We start from the raw sequence: 17,139 nt of genomic DNA on the forward strand, positions 1-17,139 counted from the left end.
GTTTATTTTAACAGTGGCAGATAGCACATCAAAAGGAAAATCGAAAAAATAACTTAATAAGATAGCAACTGATTTGCATTTCATTGAGTGAAATAAGTTTTTGAACCCTCTAACAAAAAAAGACTTAATACTTAGTGGAAAAACCCTTGTTTGCAAGCACAGAGGTCAAACGTTTCTTGTAATTGATGACTAAGTTTGCGCACATTTTAGGAGGAATGTTGGTCCACTCCTCTTTGCAGATCATCTCTAAATCCCTAAGGTTTCGAGGCTGTCTCTGTACAACTCTGAGCTTGAGCTCCCTCCATAGGTTTTCTATTGGATTAAGGTCCGGAGACTGACTAGACCACTCCATGACCTTAATGTGCTTCTTCTTGAGCCACTCCTTTGTTGCCTTTGCTGTATGTTTTGGGTCATTGTCGTGCTGGAACACCCATCCACGACCCATTTTCAGTTTCCTGGCAGAGGGAAGGAGGTTGTCGTTCAGGATTTCACGATACATGGCTCCGTCCATTTTCCCGTTAATGCGAATAAGTTGTCCTGTGCCCTTAGCAGAAAAACACCCCCAAAGCAAAATGTTTCCACCCCCATGCTTGACTGTGGGGACGGTGTTTTGGGGTTCATAGGCAGCATTTTTCTTCCTCCAAACACAGCGAGTTGAGTTAATGCCAAAGAGCTCTATTTTGGTCTCATCAGACCACAGCACCTTCTCCCAGTCACTCACAGAATCATTCAGGTGTTCATTGGCAAACTTCAGACGGGCCTGCACATGTGCCTTCTTGAGCAGGGGGACCTTGCGAGCCCTGCAGGATTTTAATCCATTGCGGTGTAATGTGTTTCCAATGGTTTTCTTGGTGACTGTGGTCCCTGCTAATTTGAGGTCATTAACTAACTCCTCCTGTGTAGTTCTAGGATGCTTTTTCACCTTTCTCAGAATCATTGACACCCCACGAGGTGAGATCTTGCGTGGAGCCCCAGAGCGAGGTCGATTGATGGTCATTTTGTGCTCCTTCCATTTTCGAACAATCGCACCAACAGTTGTCACCTTCTCTCCCAGCTTCTTGCTAATGGTTTTGTAGCCCATTCCAGCCTTGTGCAGGTCTACAATTTTGTCTCTGACATCCTTGGACAGCTCTTTGGTCTTTCCCATGTTGGAGAGTTTGGAGTCTGCTTGATTGATTGATTCTGTGGACAGGTGTCTTTTATACAGGTGACTAGTTAAGACAGGTGTCCTTAATGAGGTTGACTAATTGAGTAGAAGTGTCTAACCACTCTGTGGGAGCCAGAACTCTTAATGGTTGGTAGGGGTTCAAAAACTTATTTCACTCAATGAAATGCAAATCAGTTGCTATCTTTTATTTAAAGTTATTTTTTCGATTTTCCTTTTGATTTGCTATCTGCCACTGTTAAAATATACCTACCATTGAAATGATACTGTTCTGAGACTTTTCATTTCTTTGTCATTGGACAAACTTACAAAATCAGTGAGGGGTCAAATAATTATTTCCTCCACTGTATATAGTAGGTTATAGTATGTTCTCACTCTTAGGATTTAAGCGGTTGTGGGGGAGAGGGTTGAATAATACAGACATATTCAAATATAGACATTTTTAACAGAGCAATAAAATCATAGATATCTTTGGGCTGCTTTTCTAACTTTCAACTGAATCAGTGCAGCTGCCATTAGTAACCAATCAGATCCTTACTCTTGTTTCCCAACATGACTGGCCACCACTAAATTGGTTGCTATGGTAACATTGGTGCAACTCAGCATCCATGTTAGTGAATTGGCCTCCTCATGTCTTACTGTCTCTTAAACCAGGCATGCCAAAGCCGCATCTCCAGCTCACGTGAACTATGATTTCCAGCATACTCGGGAGTAACTGAGGCTGTTGGGAGTTGTAGTTCACAATAACTGCAGGCTGTAACTTTGATGCCTGTGCTCCACCGAGTAAATTATTCCCCAGAATTCAACCTAGAAACAGAAAGGTAAAGGGCTTAAAGGCACAAGAAGATTTTCCTATTCCATACACTAGAAAGAGTAGAACCAAGCAGCACCAAGGAAACCACCCCGATGCCCTATCAGCAGTACAGTTTATATCATATACACACACATTATATATATTTTTATAAAGCATTTTCTGAAACCCGGTATAATAGAGGGGAAACATACAAACAATAACAGACTGTACACATGGACGGGCCAGGGTGGTGAGATGCTATAACCACTAAACTAATAAAATGATCAATGACCCAAGGTTTGTACTGTACTCTATGAGGGAGGAGGAGATACTAGAAGCTAAAATGAGGAGTACAAAGATGGTCACGGGTCTCCTGGAAGGGTTTAAGCACCCAAATTCTGACAGTAATGCTAAGGCTACATATATAAACATGGGAATTATAAGTGTTGGCTGCACTGTAATATTGTATGGTTAAATGGTTCTCTGAGCACATAGAGAGGGCTGCTGGTATATGTGGGAACCTGCGTATTAATAAAAAGTCAGTAAGGGGCATTTACTATAAGAAACATGTGTACAAAGAATACATTGCCTTCCCTGAACATAGAATTCCCACAAGTCTCTGCATGAGCTTTAACTATCCCCCTGAATATGCCTATACATTTGGCAGCTCTATTCATAAGCGGCAGAGCTGGCAATGGGGCCTGAATTTGTAGCCTACAAAAATCCAGAGCAAGGTGCAGACTGCAGCTAAAGTGGGGGGTTTATTGGTGGCTGAACATGAACTTCTTCCCCTAATCTTTCCCTTCTGCCTCTCTCCCAGCAGGAAACTAGTTGTGTGTAGAAGACCTTCAGGCACCAGTTAGTTTGTAGCAGTAAAATCAGATCACCAACGACACGTCTAGAAATTCCAGCTAGAGGGTCTGCACTACTTGCAATGTACTTACAGTCATAGCAGCCCAGCAACATACACAGATGTGTCCCTAAGCTTTCAAGTGATTTGGTGATCTGGGAAATCTGCTGTAAATCATTGTCGTGCCATTTCCCAGTGTCCTCTTTGTGTTCAACTGATTTGCTTTTTCCCTATAATAACAGTACACAGAGATTGGTAAGCTGCATACAGATCTCATTTATTCTCTTTATTTCTTGGCTGACTTGCTGATTTATACTGATACTGATACTGGTCGGCACTTTGTAGGAGAGGCCTAATAGACAGGTCAGTAAACTGCCAACTTGGTTTTGGGGGACTGAGCCAGCAGCTTTTATTGGCCACAATCAAAAAGTCAATGTGAATCATTAAGTAGCCAAGGAGCATCTTTTAGGGCTCGTACAGAAGGGAATTTCATTCTGTATTGCTCTGTGGCAGTGTTCTACCGCAAAAAAATGCAGTGTTGAATGCAGTTAAAAGGCAGCATGTTCCGTTCCACCTGTGTTGAGCACTTACATGCGCCTGTGTGAAAAAAGGAGTAAGATCTGTGCCGTACTCATATAAATCTAATAGCCTACAAAAATGGGAAAGGTACAAATTCCTGCAAAAAACGAAGGACTGAGACTTACCAATAGCTAAATGTGTGTAGAAAGCACATGAAGCAGAATGAAAGGATATATGCTCGTGGCACATGGATTCATATGCAGCCTATACAACTGTCCTTCTTGAGAGGAAAAAATAAGCATCAAAGAAAAATGTCCCTTAATAAATATTTACCCTTTACACCTTTGCCAATAATGAGAACTGAACAAGATTATATATTCATAGGTAAAAGACTGTATTATGAAGCATAAGAACATAAAATCAAAATAAAAGCATGTAACAAAATAATTGTGTTAAACATTGTTGAAACCACAGTAACGCTTGCTTACACTGTCCATGTTATGCAAAGCAACCAATAAAAATAACGTTACAGTTCACAAAATATTCACATATTTCCCAGATCATCGGGTCCAAAACGATGGACTACATAAAGAATATATTAATATAATAGTGTATTCTGAAATAACCACCCCCCATCAATCATATTTAAGATCCCCATATGGCTGTCTAACAAGGGTACCCAGGCAGATACAGGGTGCAACAATAAGCAATACCTTAGCCATGCCCCTAGAGCAGGGTGCTGACTGTTGCACAAATACAACTCCCACCAGGCAGCTGCGGGCTGTGCATAATGGCAGTTGTGTAGAATAGTGCTGTGGCTTATTTCAACAAGAGTAAACTACACAAGCTTTAGGAAAATTGCACAGATAACTTGCTTAAAGGGTTTCTTCCTTTTGAGATATTATATAACAATGTATCTAGAGCACTCCTTTCTTTCTATACCAAATGTATCCCTGGCATGAACACTTCTGTGGAGAGCAATAAAGCGTTTTGGTCATAGTAAAAGTTGCACCATAGGGGCACTAGTTTCTCACTGCACAGCAAGGGAGATAAGAAAGGTTCCATTTAGCACTCCTAGCCTCACAGGCACCAAGACTGGCTGCCAAATCAGCCACTCCTGACAGGTCAGCAGCTATGTAGGCTATGCATAAGAGAAGAGATCATATTTAACAATGCATGGGGCCAGCCAAGGGCATCCCCAACTACATACATGTCTGTAGCACTTTCTTGTTTTTCTGCATTTAATAGCAATCCACGATCCTTATATTTTTACATAACCTTCTATAAAATGCAAAGTAAATATAGGGCAGATCATACCTGCAGAGTGTGCACAGCTACACACAGCACCTTAATTACACAGCACTACATATAGCAACGCTCTGATCCAGACTAGCACCTTTCAGAGCAATAACTGCCCATGCAGGGTGACCCATGATGCTTTCCATTCAAGTTAATAGGCGGTGATCCTCTGCACTTTCTTCTCCCAGAAGCCTTAATCCAAATGCCCTATGTATCATTCCCTGAACATGTCTCTGATTCAGTTAGACCAGCAGTTCTCTCGTGTGCCCAGTTTGACTGCACAAAAATTAACATATTCCTTCAAATTTATGCTGAAACAGAGCAGAGAGCAATGGTGGATGCCTATTGCTGGGAAGTACAAAAAGAAACACAATATTGTATATTGTACAGGATTGTCCAGCCTGCATTCCTTCACCTTGAGGGCTTACAGCCAATGACTTTCCAACCATGTTGGAGACGCAGTTTAGAGGCTAAAAGGATTAAAGGTTGGTTTCCCCTTATATAGAGCCAAGAGACCCCCCATGCACACTAACACAGAGTGGTGGTACATTGTTTCAGGGCTATAGTGAAATGAAAAACAAAATGGCTGGAGTTCTTGCATTGACAGGTAAAAGCAGCATTTTGGTAGCTTAGAAAGCATACACCATAGGCCAGAGAAACTGAAGGCACAGAGGCAGCAACTCCAGCCAAAGCAGAACTCTGCCATACAAACAGCTTGAATTATACAAACAAACAGTAACCATCTACTTGAAAAAATATCCATGAACAAACTTAAAAATAGAAGATAGATATGACTATTCCTGTTTCTGGCCCTAACACATAAGGCACCAGATTAGTTAAAATGAACGAGAAATTGTCTTTTTTTTGTAAAAAATAGAGTCCTGTCATTGTTGAAGGCAATCTCATGTTGAGTGCATATGGAGGTGGACTCATTATTCTTATCCTTACGCCAAGATGCCTGTGGCTTTCTGGATCAGGGGAATCTGCAACAATAGCAAGAGGAAGATCAATGAACTTAAAGCAAAACAACACAGTAATGTAATCATTTACAGGTTAAAACTGATAGAAGGAATTGTATGCTTTGGCATTGAGAAATACATTGTATTTGTAAGCATCATTTAACTTTAAAAAATAATAGGAAGAGCTTACTGTAATTAATGTATGAACGTATCTGCATTCAAACATTCTACAGATAAGCACAATACTGACAAGCACTCTTAATGGCCACTAGATGGCACTGCTCTGAAACTATGCAAAAGAAAATGCCATGTCCTTTATGGTTTGTTACATTAACCCTACTAATAAACAGGGCAGAATTAACAAATGTGGAAATTAAACAAATAACAGATCATCCAATTTACAGGACAAGTAAACCTTTAAAATAAGTGAGTAAATGGCTGAGGGTGATAATTCTAAGCACTTTTGCAATTTACAGTCATCATTTTTATTCAAAGATATTAAGGTAAAAATTAATTTTGTTACAATGGTGCCACCTGCTGGTCCGTGTAGTTACCTTCGTGAGATCCACTCCAGTAAGTGCTTGTACTGAAGCTGGGACCTCAGCAAGCAACCGATTCATTTCTCCAGTTATTTTGCTGTTATCCCCACTAAGAATGCCTATTTCATCCACTTTAGCCAGAGGAGCAGATACTTTGGCAGCAATCTAAAAAAAAATAATAAAAATAATTACGTGGCACACTTTTCGTGCACTGCATTATATCTCTATGCATAGCCAGCTCTGTGTAACACCCATCAACCACTCTCACAAAGCCTCTAGCTCATATTTGCTGAGTGGGTATTACAGAATAAGGCACAACACACCCATAAAATGCATCATTACACCAATTATTTATCACCTCCCAATACCCTTTTATGTATGTATGAATGAATGTATGTATTACTTCATTTATAAAGTGCTACAAGGATATGCAGCGATGTACAATCTTACAATATACACAATTACACACAGGGAGGACAAATGTTATAATAAATACAATAAATAACACATAGTGGTATGAGACACAGTAGGAAGGAGGTCCCTGCTCTGTAGAGCTTACATTATGTAATAATACTCTCACAAGAAACTAGAAGGGGGTATGTTGCCTATTGGTCTGATATTTTTTGGTGGCCTAGTAAACCAAACATCAAAAAACCTCTATAGCAGGAGCCATAGTTTGTACAGAGACACACGACTGGACACAGGAGAGAGAGAAGAGAGGAGAGAAAGAAAGAGCACAAGAGTCATAACCACTATCTGAATTATCAATAGGCACTAAACCTTATAAAACTAGATAGTGTATTTAAACAGTTGCATAACAATGGAAGCAGCCCCCTTTACTATTCCTTATAAAGAAGATAATACAAAAAATAACAAAAAAGGGACCCTTTGCATTTCTACCACTATTAGTCAGTGTGAAACAAATAGGCACCTGGGGTAGGCATTCCAACACCATAGCCATTTTTGCTGCTTCACCATACTGCTGGTAGGCCCCTGCTTTCAGCTTCATTTTCTCTGCTTCAGCTTTGCCAATAGCCTTAATGGTAGCAGCTTCAGCATCTCCAATTTTCCGAATCTTTTCAGCTTCAGCTTGAGCATAGAGCACCTGCTTCACCCTGGAAAGGGAAAATTCTGGGAGAAAAACATCCCTTTACTTATTTAAATACAATAGACATTTCTTTTAATGTACAGCAGAAAATTACAGACACAGAATGTGAACTCTGCCACTCTTTACTGAGTCAGCAGCCTATTAGCCTGTGTATCTGCCTAAATGATACCCTCCCTGGCTGATATCTGTTGGGGCTTATTAAAATACAGAACAAGCAGGGTGAAAAAAACCCGTAGGCCGAGGACAGGCCATGAATGTACCTAAATGGGACCTCCATGTAATGTGAACAAATGTTACCTACATTTGTAGCCAAATCAGGTAAGTAATCAAATCAAGTTAAAGCATTTACTTACTTCTCTCCTTCAGCTATTTGCTGCATTCTGTATGCCTCTGCTTCAGCTGGCCTTCTGACAGTGGCTATCAGTTCTTTGTCCATACGGACAATCTCTTTCTCTTCAATGTCAATCTGCTTCTTACGTTGCACAACTTTAATCTCGATTTCTTCCTGTCGGATCTTTTGCTGTTCTTTGGCAGCCTGCAGTTCATAAGCCAGCTGGGCCTCTGCTTTCTATAAAAATTATAAAACAGAAAATGAAAACCACAAAGGACATTTAGTCAGAGTATAATAGTCATTCTAGTTCTACTGTTTTTACAACTATTTCATCCAAAGTCTTAAGGCATAAATCAAAGTCCAAATCAACCTGACTTTGGAATTAGAATTTCTTTATTGCGGAGGAGGGATGGAATGCCTACACAGCAATGTGAGAAAATAATTAGAAGTAATTGGATACAGTTCATGGAACAAACAGTAAACTAAAAGGACACAAACAAATATCAAGGAATTCTTATGGATCAACTAACCATAACAATATAAGGTTTAAATACTGAATCCTCCATAAAACTTAGCTAAAGCATTAACAGACTCCAAACTCTAAGTTGAATATTTAAATTTGATAAAAAGAAGAAAAAAAGCACTAACTATGAACAGAAAAATTACCCAGAGCTATAAAGTCACATCATTTTAAGGCGGAACACTTTGGATTCACCCAATTCTGAATCCTTGAAAATGTGCACGTTTTATGAAAATGATATTGATATTTAAGAATCTTACCCTAACTGATAATGTTCTATATATGCTATGTCTCCAACCTATTTAATGGAGCTCTAACTGTTGCCAGCAGAAGGCTATTTAGGATTAAGGGTAGTCATAGTCAAACAACAACTGGAGATTGGGCATTACTGAAAACTATAGGCCTGTTAGTCTGACATCAGTAGTAGGAAAACTTTGGAAGGGGTAATAAGGGATAGGGTACTTGAATACATTGCAGTTCACAATACTATTAGTTTGTGCCAGCATGGTTTTATGCGTAACAGATCTTGCCAGACTAATTTAGTCGCCTTTTATGAGGAGGTGAGCAGGAACCTCGATGCTGGAATGGCAGTTGATGTCATCTACTTGGACTTTGCTAAAGCGTTTGATACAGTACCTCACAGAAGGTTAATGATCAAATTAAGGAATATTGGCCTAGAACATAATATTTGTAATTGGATAGAGAACTGGCTGAAGGATAGAGTACAAAGAGTGGTGGTAAATGGAACATTTTCTAATTGGACCAGTGTGGTTAGTGGAGTACCGCAGGGGTCAGTCCTTGGGCCTTTGCTTTTTAACTTGTTTATTAATGACCTGGAGGTGGGCATAGACAGTACTGTTTCTATTTTTGCTGATGACACTAAATTGTACAAAACTATAAGTTCCATGCAGGATGCTGCTGCTTTGCAAAGCGATTTGACAAAATTAGATAACTGGGCAGCAAACTGGAAAATGAGGTTCAATGTTGACAAATGCAAAGTTATGCACTTTGGTAGAAATAATATAAACGCAAACTATCTACTGAATGGTAGTGTGTTGGGGGTTTCCTTAATGGAGAAGGATCTAGGGGTTTTTGTTGATAACAAGTTGTCTAATTCCAGGCAGTGTCATTCTGTGGCTACTAAAGCAAATAAAGTGCTGTCTTGTATAAAAAAGGGCATTGACTCAAGGGATGAGAACATAATTTTGCCCCTTTATAGGTCCCTGGTAAGGCCTCACCTTGAGTATGCAGTGCAGTTTTGGGCTCCAGTCCTTAAGAAGGATATTAATGAGCTGGAGAGAGTGCAGAGACGTGCAACTAAACTGGTTAAGGGGATGGAAGATTTTAACTATGAGGTGAGACTGTCGAGGTTGAGGTTGTTTTCTCTGGAAAAGAGGCGCTTGCGAGGGGACATGATTACTCTGTACAAGTACATTAGAGGGGATTATAGGCAGTTGGGGGATGTTCTTTTTTCCCATAAAAACAATCAGCGCACCAGAGGTCACCCCTTTAGATTAGAGGAAAGGAGCTTCCATTTGAAGCAGCGTAGGTGGTTTTTCACGGTGAGGGCAGTGAGGTTATGGAATGCCCTTCCTAGTGATGTGGTAATGGCAGATTCTGTTAATGCCTTTAAGAGGGGCCTGGATGAGTTCTTGATCAATCAGAATATCCAAGGCTATTGTGATACTAATATCTACAGTTAGTACTAGTGGTTGTATATATAGTGTATGTATGTGAGTGTATAGATTGGTAGGTGTGGGTTAAGTGTGCTGGGTTTACTTGGATGGGTTGAACTTGATGGACACTGGTCTTTTTTCAACCCTATGTAACTATGTAACTATTACTGATTTAAAGAACTAAAATCTATATCAAGCAGCACCTGATATCAGTAGTTAGTATAATTTAATAACCAAACATTAGAAAGGATTTACTTACTTTAGTGTTAACTTCCTGGGAAAACCCTGCTTTCTGCATTTCAAATTCACGTTTGGAGTCAGCCATTTTTGTGTCAGCAAGGTATTTCACATCAAGCATTTCCCTCTTGCACAATGCTTCCTATAGCAAAAAACATTTTAGTAAAACATTGCCTTTGAAGCTCAACATTTACTATTAATTACCGGGGTGGGAAGTTAGATATTACTTGCATGTTCTGCTGTCACATTCTTGTCTAATGGGGAAAAGGCAGGTGTATAGGGGGCCCAGTGGCACACTGGACTAACAGGCAGTTTCAGTAGGTGTTTAAGCAAATGTCTTATTCAGATTCCTTAAGACAGAGGAGGGTCCCTAAACTTATTTTGCTATAGGGTCCAGTAACTTCTACTTCTAGGATTACCACTCACCCTTATACCAGCATCACGTTCTGCTTCAGCCACTCCAATATCAGCATCTCTCCTAACAGCAGCAGTCTGAGCTTTACCAAGGGAACTTAGATATTCAACCTTGTTATACACATCCCGTAGAGAGAAAGGAGACCGAGGAAGATTTTAAACTATTTCAATGACACTGCTTTGCAATTAAGGCAGATCAAAAATGAGCATTTCCAATAATCTCTTCTAAGGACAAAGCTGCACTTGCAGCTTCCTGTTGTGAGAAAACACACCTTTATTTCCACAAAGTTATAGTTGTAGCGGAAATATGTTCCATTTACAGCCAGAGGGAATACCATTTTCTTGCATTTCTAATCAAGTATCTCTTATTGCAGTAATTTTAGCTAACAATGCACTAGAATGTAAGGCATATAATAACTAGTTGATATAGGATTTGCCATATTGTTCCCAGCTTGTCATACCTTGATGGTAAAACTGAGGATTTCAATACCCATGCGTCCCACATCAGGGGCTGCCACTTCTCGAACTAGTTTGGCAAACTGATCTCTGTCCTGGGAGATTTGTTCCACAGTTAGTGTTCCTGTATAAGACAACAGAGTGACACCAGTATTTTAGGAAGAATATTTTATCGTGGGAAAGACCCCCCTGTGAAATGCAGTGTCTGCCTCAGCTGTGCATTGCTTGTTGCTATGTTGGCAGCAGTAGTGGCCATCATACATCAGGATCCCTCCCAGAACTGCCCTAATAAATGGACAAAAAGGAAATGTATTCAGTGCCCAGTGACCACCCTATCATTAGCAATCATTTTCGAATGATATATCACCCAGAAATAGTTGACTCCTCTTTTAAATCTCTTTTGATAGCTCTGCAATATCCTAAAGGACAGTAAAGGCCAAATTCAAAGGTGGCGGGTGCTGGGGTTGGTGCCAGAGCTGCCATCAGGGGGGCACAGCTGGTACGATCGTCCCGGGCCCTTTTAGCTTTAAAGGGGGCCCGGCCGCGCTAGAGTTCCCTTAGCTTGGGCCCCCTTTCATCAAGCCCGGGCCGGACCCAATCTTTAGTTGTGTCTTCCTCTATGTGCCGCGGCTCTCTGCTACATCCTCACTTTTATAAGGTTGCGTCCGTGCGTACTGACGTCACACGCACGGAGTGCAGCCTTATAAACGCACAGAAGCAGCTGGGAGTGGCGGCACATAGAGGGGGACATCACAGGAGCTGGAGGATACTTGGGGGGCCCTGGGGGAAGCTGAAAGATGCTTGGGGGGGCCCTGGGGGAAGCTGAAGGATGCGTGGGGGGGCCCTGGGGGAAGCTGAAGGATGCTGGCGGTGCCCTGGGGGAAGCAGGAGGATGCTGTGGGGGAGCTGGAGGATGCTTATAGGCCCTGGGGGAAGCTGAAGGATACTTGGGGCCCTGGGGGAAGCTGAAGGATGCTTGGGGGGCCCTGGGGGAAGCATGAGGATGCTTGGGGGGAGCCGGAGGATGCTGGGGGTGCCCTGGGGTATGAGTATGAGTAATTTGGGGGAGGACCACTGATGTTTTAGGGGGCCCTGGGCTGGCTAGCAATGATTTAGGGCAGGGGTCTCAAACTCGCGGCCCGCGGGCCATTTGCGGCCCTCGGTACAATATTTTGTGGCCCGCACCAATGCCTTCGCAAAAGCAATGAATGGATCACGATTTTTATTGCGATTCAAGGGATAATGCAAGGCACGGCGGGCGGGAGCTGCTGATTGCGGAAATGACGTTATGCCATCATAACAGTTATTATGGGAAGACGTTCTGTGTGCACAATTAGCTGCTAACTAAGGAGCTAATTGTGCCCACAGAACGTCTTCCCATAACAACTGTTATGATGGCATAACGTCATTTCCGCAATCAGCAGCTCCCGCCCGCCGTGCCTTGCATTATCCGATAAAAAAGTCCATGAAGGCTTGCATTTTGTGAAATCCCTTATGCGGCCCAGCCTCATCCTGACTTTGCCTCCTGCGGCCCCCAGGTAAATTGAGTTTGAGCCCCCTGATTTAGGGGGTACCTGCCCTGGCACCAATGCAAAATGTAACCCCTGGCTACCAATGTCTGTCTGTCTTTTGTATTGATGGGTCACTGGAGGGGGTGTGGGAGGAGGGGGGGCCCCGTGATTTCTGATGGCGGCCCTGGTTGGTGCCAAAAGTAATTGCTATATTTTTCCCTTTTTTTCCCCTTTCTAAAGCAGCACAACTTGGCCATTTTACCTGCCTTTCCAAGTCGACCATAGGTAGACTAGATGTGGCCATACATAGGCAGATCTAAGCTGCTGATTTGGCCCCTTTAGACCATGTTGGCAACCTTTCTGCCTGCCCAAAAATTAACCAGTTATCAATCAGGCAGGCTTTTAAATCCCATCAGGTTGAGGACTGCATCAGCTCATTGATACAGTCCTCGCCCCATCAGCCTGCATCCTCGTCATTGCGATCTGATTGTTTGGCCCGAAGGCCAAACCTTGCCAAATGAGAGCATCTTTCAATGTATGGGCAGATTTGTTCCTTGGCATTAGAAAGACATTAACATCCAGCTTTTGCACATGGTGGGTGCCCAGCATACATGCCCTCTCTATTGCACCCTAAAAACAGCCTTGAATATAAAAAGCATCTCATAAAGGTCATCAAAGGAATTGTAGTTCAACAAGAGCCAGAATGATCAAGTTTGCCTGTCCCTACATCCAAGATTCTGAGAGGCAGCTGGAAGCAGTATGTGACACCCGCTGAATCACAATATATAGTGTGACCTAGTGACAATCTGTTATGTACAACCAATTGTTCAATATCCTTTGCACATTATGTGTTATTATTGTGTAGTATCATTGATTCTAATTGTTAGCATAGGATACCAGGCATTATACATTGCTTTAAGTTATATTTTAACGGGAATGCTTAATCATTTACTGATATTTTCTTATTCCTTGGAAAAGTATTTCTTATTGCTATGTAAATTTCAGACCAATAAAATGCTGACACTGATGTCTCTGGAAGAACCATTATTCACAAAGCCCAGTGCAATACTTTTAGGTGGAGTTTTCCTAAGGCACCTATTGCAATTATTGTCCCCTTGGAGTTTTTTTCCAGACAGAGTATGCAGCTTATTGGCTTTATAGGGGGGCCTGTCTAAATATATATTTGAAAATCTCCCAGATATACCTGGGGGAGGTCAGATAACCTAGCTTGTTGTAGAGCCCATTATTGTGTTAAAGCTGTCCTCCCAACAGATTGGCATGTGCCTTTATTTAGTATCCAGTTCCTAGCCTGGTGGCAAATGATCAGAATGGGCCACTTTGTTCCAGCACATGGGCAGCCAAATTGGACAAATATCTATTTGTTTGTTAACTGAGCCAAGCAAGTGAATCTGTTGGTGTATTCAGGCCCGGATTTGTGGAGAGGCCACAAAGGACCGGCCTATAGCGGCAGATATGTAGGGGCACCGCAGGAATTTTTTTTAATTTTGCTCCCATACGGAGCAAGAGGGACCTCTCCCCACAGCTCCGTATGGGACTTTAAATGTAAATCCGGTGCTGGGTGTATTGGTGGTTTAGGAAGCATTGCTTATAGAATTGCAAAGCTGAGAAGCAAGAGAGGTTGGACAAGGGCGATGCTGTGGCTGTGAGCAGTTGGACAATATAATGGCTCTGACAGAACAGGGGAGACAACCAGGAATGTAGGTGGATGTAATAGAGATGTGCAGCGAGGTGCTGAGAAGGTAATGACTTTAATAGATCCTACCCCGACTCCTTCCTATACAGAAGGAAGGCTAGGATCGATCAATTGATCGTCGCATAGTGGATTCTTCCCTGCATCGCCATATCGCCCTATTTCAAATTACCGGATGCCAAGTTTTAGCAGGTATTTTCTAATAAAGCATTCAAAATAATAAATGGTGTGCAGTATAGGGCAATTATTGGGGCAGGGTAGAATAGATTTTTTACTTAAAAAATTTTAATGTTACTTTTCCTTTAAGCTTTTCCCATTGTTAGATTTCCCAAGATAAAAGCTAGCCGTTCCACACACAGCTTGGTGCAGTTACGAAACATGTATCGTAACACATGGACGATCATTTATGAACATGGTGCAGTGAGCAAAGTGCAATATTGAGGCGTAATTGCTATGTTTTTTACCCACTATGCAGCATTTTACCCCAGAATTCCAGCATCATTGTAGCCAAGTGGCAAGCTGATTCCATTGCACACAATGTGTCAGTTGCATGTGCCAGATTTTTGCTAATGAAATGTCGGCCTAGGCTAGCATTCTCAGAGTGGGGACTGTGGCACTTTTAGCGCATGGCTTTAAAACTGCATTAGCATGTGATTATTTTAGCACAATTCTGTTGCACAAATTGTCACAGCCTGCTGTCAGGCCCCTAGAAGTACCACCGCATTCTGGGTGGCTGTAGCTCCCAGGTTTCCCAGAGTCAGTAGGCGCATTCGCAGCACTTGAGTCAGGACAGATGCAGTGGAGTTCAGCACTACTATGTGGGGGTACAAGAGTGCATTTGAATATGAATATTAATGCTGTACACAGGAAGATGCTGTTCCCAACTCAGGTTCTGTAGCAATGGGCTTTTTGGGGAACAAAATGTTAGTTGTGCCAGTTCCAGTCATAATGAGGTTGTTGTGCCAGCTCAGCCCATAATGTCCCATACCACCCATTTCTGTGAGGGGCTTTGCTAGGAAACCAGCACCTTTATTTCTGTGCTTCTGGTAGAAGGGCAGCAAAAATATTTCATATTGGATTCAAACATCATTCCTCCAACTTGAATTAAACAAAATACCTGTGCCTGTCTGTGTATTGGCAGTAAGTTATCACTAGTGGGTCTCTCAAGTTGCCAAAGCCCAGACAGCGACTTTAAACCATACTTGTGTCCAATTACAATTTTAACTATGAAATGGTACCCAATTCATAAAGGTTCATATATTTTCCCTTTTTATACAGTGGCTTGCAAAAGTATTCGGCCCCCTTGAACTTTTCCACATTTTGTCACATTACAGCCACAAACATGAATCAATTTTATTTGCAGTTATTTATTTGTAAAAAATGTTTGTAATCATGTATGATTTTCCTTCCACTTCTCACGTGTACACCACTTTGTATTGGTCTTTCACGTGGAATTCCAATAAAATTGATTCATGTTTGTGGCTGTAATGTGACAAAATGTGGAAAAGTTCAAGGGGGCCAAATACTTTTGCAAGCCACTGTATGTTTCTATAGGTGTTTATCACATGATATGGGCTCATACAATACTGAATATCATTGCCCTCTGCTGTTTGGCCTGGGTAGTAGCCGAGCAGAACAACAAAAGCTAATATCATGAAATCTAAAGGGAATAATGTAAATGGCAAAAGTGTTTCCATGTATATGTTCCCTTTAAGGCTGTGGCACATCAGCCAATCACTGCGCACAGCCACATGTGAATAGCAAGTGTGGGGTGCAGAGAGGTATCAATAGACAGGACCAAACCAGTGGCCTTTATAGCATTTCCCTGGCCTGCAGGAAAGTAAATTATTATATGGCTATAATGTTATTGCAGACAACACACACATAGTTATATATAATTATTTATTTACCAGTTGGTACCATTACTAGTGATGAGCGAATCTGTTCCGTTTCGACGAAAAATTCGCAAATCTTTCAAAAGATCCGCGAAACGGTGAAAAATTTGCGAAACGGCGAAAATGTTGTGCGACTATTGTTTCATTGCCCGCGGCTATTATTTTGTTGCGCTGCTATTATTTAGTCGCCCGCAGCTATTATTTTGTCGCGTGGTTATTGTTTCGTCGCCCGCGGCTATTATTTCATCGCCTGCGGCTATTATTTCGTCGCACGGCGGCAATTTTTGGATGTGCGGCGAATTTTTCCGCGGCTAATTTTTTCATCCGTTCCGCAAAACAATCCGCCAATGGCGAAACGCGAAAATTCGCCACAAATCCATGCCTGGCGAAACATTTCGCCCATCACTAGCCAAGACTGTAGGGCTAGGCGAATTGCTCTGATTTCTAGAAGATTGATCAGTAGAAGAGCTTCTTCCGGAGACCACCAGCCCTGAAATGATATCCCTTGAGGCCGTCGTGACAATCTGCCAGGATGGTTTTGTGAATATCCGACCTTCAGATAGGCGGTAGGGGTTCAGCCACCACTCCAGGGATCTCTTGATTCCTCTTGAGAAGGATATTCTCTGGTGCAGCGAACTTCTGCGCCAACGCCTGAGTATTGTTGCCTGAAGAGGGTGGTGGTGAAATTGAGCATATGGGACTGCTTCTGTAGCTGACACCATCAGACCGAGGACTCTCATGCATGTCTGAACCTTAGGGTTATGAGACACCTTGAGGCGCATTATGAAGGACTGCAGTTTCAGCTGTTTGTCCCCCGGGAGAAACACCCTCTTCTGGCGACTGTCGAATCTCAGTCCCAAAAGTTCATGCTCTGACTGGGAAGAAGAGAGGACTTCTGGGTGTTGATCATCCAGCTGAATTCCTGGAGACTCTTCCTCAACGTGTCCTGACAGGGACACGCCAGGGGCCGCGTGCGTGGGCTCAAGCGCAAAATGATGACGTCATTGCGGGCGTGCTGCTCCATGGCGAGTGTGAGTGGCTGAGGTAGGCGGTTACCTAGGGAATGTGTTCAAGGAGAATTTCGCTTACCCGAAGGCAAGAGCGGGTGTGCTGCACTTGTCTTGCCTGGTCCCGAGAAGGGACCTCCCTGCTCCAT

At 42.2% G+C, this 17,139-nt stretch overlaps 1 protein-coding gene and 1 long non-coding RNA gene across 2 annotated transcripts; both read right to left on the minus strand.

Annotated features, from left to right (window-relative positions):
* Positions 1–1,576: 1,576 nt before the first annotated feature.
* LOC108647695 lies at positions 1,577–3,126 on the minus strand. The gene is made up of 2 exons (XR_001924656.2): positions 2,903–3,126; positions 1,577–1,972 (listed from the first exon to the last, which is right to left on the minus strand). It is a non-coding gene; the product is annotated as an uncharacterized LOC108647695 (long non-coding RNA).
* A 2,358-nt stretch (positions 3,127–5,484) lies between these two features.
* Positions 5,485–17,139, minus strand: LOC100490322 (flotillin-2). The gene is made up of 9 exons (XM_031902737.1): positions 17,073–17,139; positions 16,390–16,929; positions 10,872–10,990; positions 10,423–10,566; positions 10,019–10,138; positions 7,586–7,800; positions 7,056–7,239; positions 6,140–6,289; positions 5,485–5,609 (listed from the first exon to the last, which is right to left on the minus strand). Exons 1-9 carry the CDS (start codon positions 17,137–17,139, stop codon positions 5,571–5,573), a joined length of 1,578 nt encoding a protein of 525 aa, XP_031758597.1. The 3' UTR covers positions 5,485–5,570.

The sequence above is a fragment of the Xenopus tropicalis genome, chromosome 5 (genome assembly GCF_000004195.4).
Source record: "Xenopus tropicalis strain Nigerian chromosome 5, UCB_Xtro_10.0, whole genome shotgun sequence".
Classification (NCBI taxonomy): domain Eukaryota; kingdom Metazoa; phylum Chordata; class Amphibia; order Anura; family Pipidae; genus Xenopus; species Xenopus tropicalis.

What these genes read in the sequence shown, in the direction of transcription:
- LOC100490322 (XM_031902737.1), bottom strand. Translation starts at nt 17,139, where the DNA reads ATGGAGCAGGGAGGTCCCTTCTCGGGACCAGGCAAGACAAGTGCAGCA. An exon ending in CCCAGGAAGTTAACACTAAA is followed by an intron (nt 7,801 to 10,018) that starts GTAAGTAAATCC and finishes TAATTTTTATAG; the next exon opens with AAAGCAGAGGCCCAGCTGGC. An exon ending in TGTTGGAATGCCTACCCCAG is followed by an intron (nt 6,290 to 7,055) that starts GTGCCTATTTGT and finishes ATTTTTTTTTAG; the next exon opens with ATTGCTGCCAAAGTATCTGC.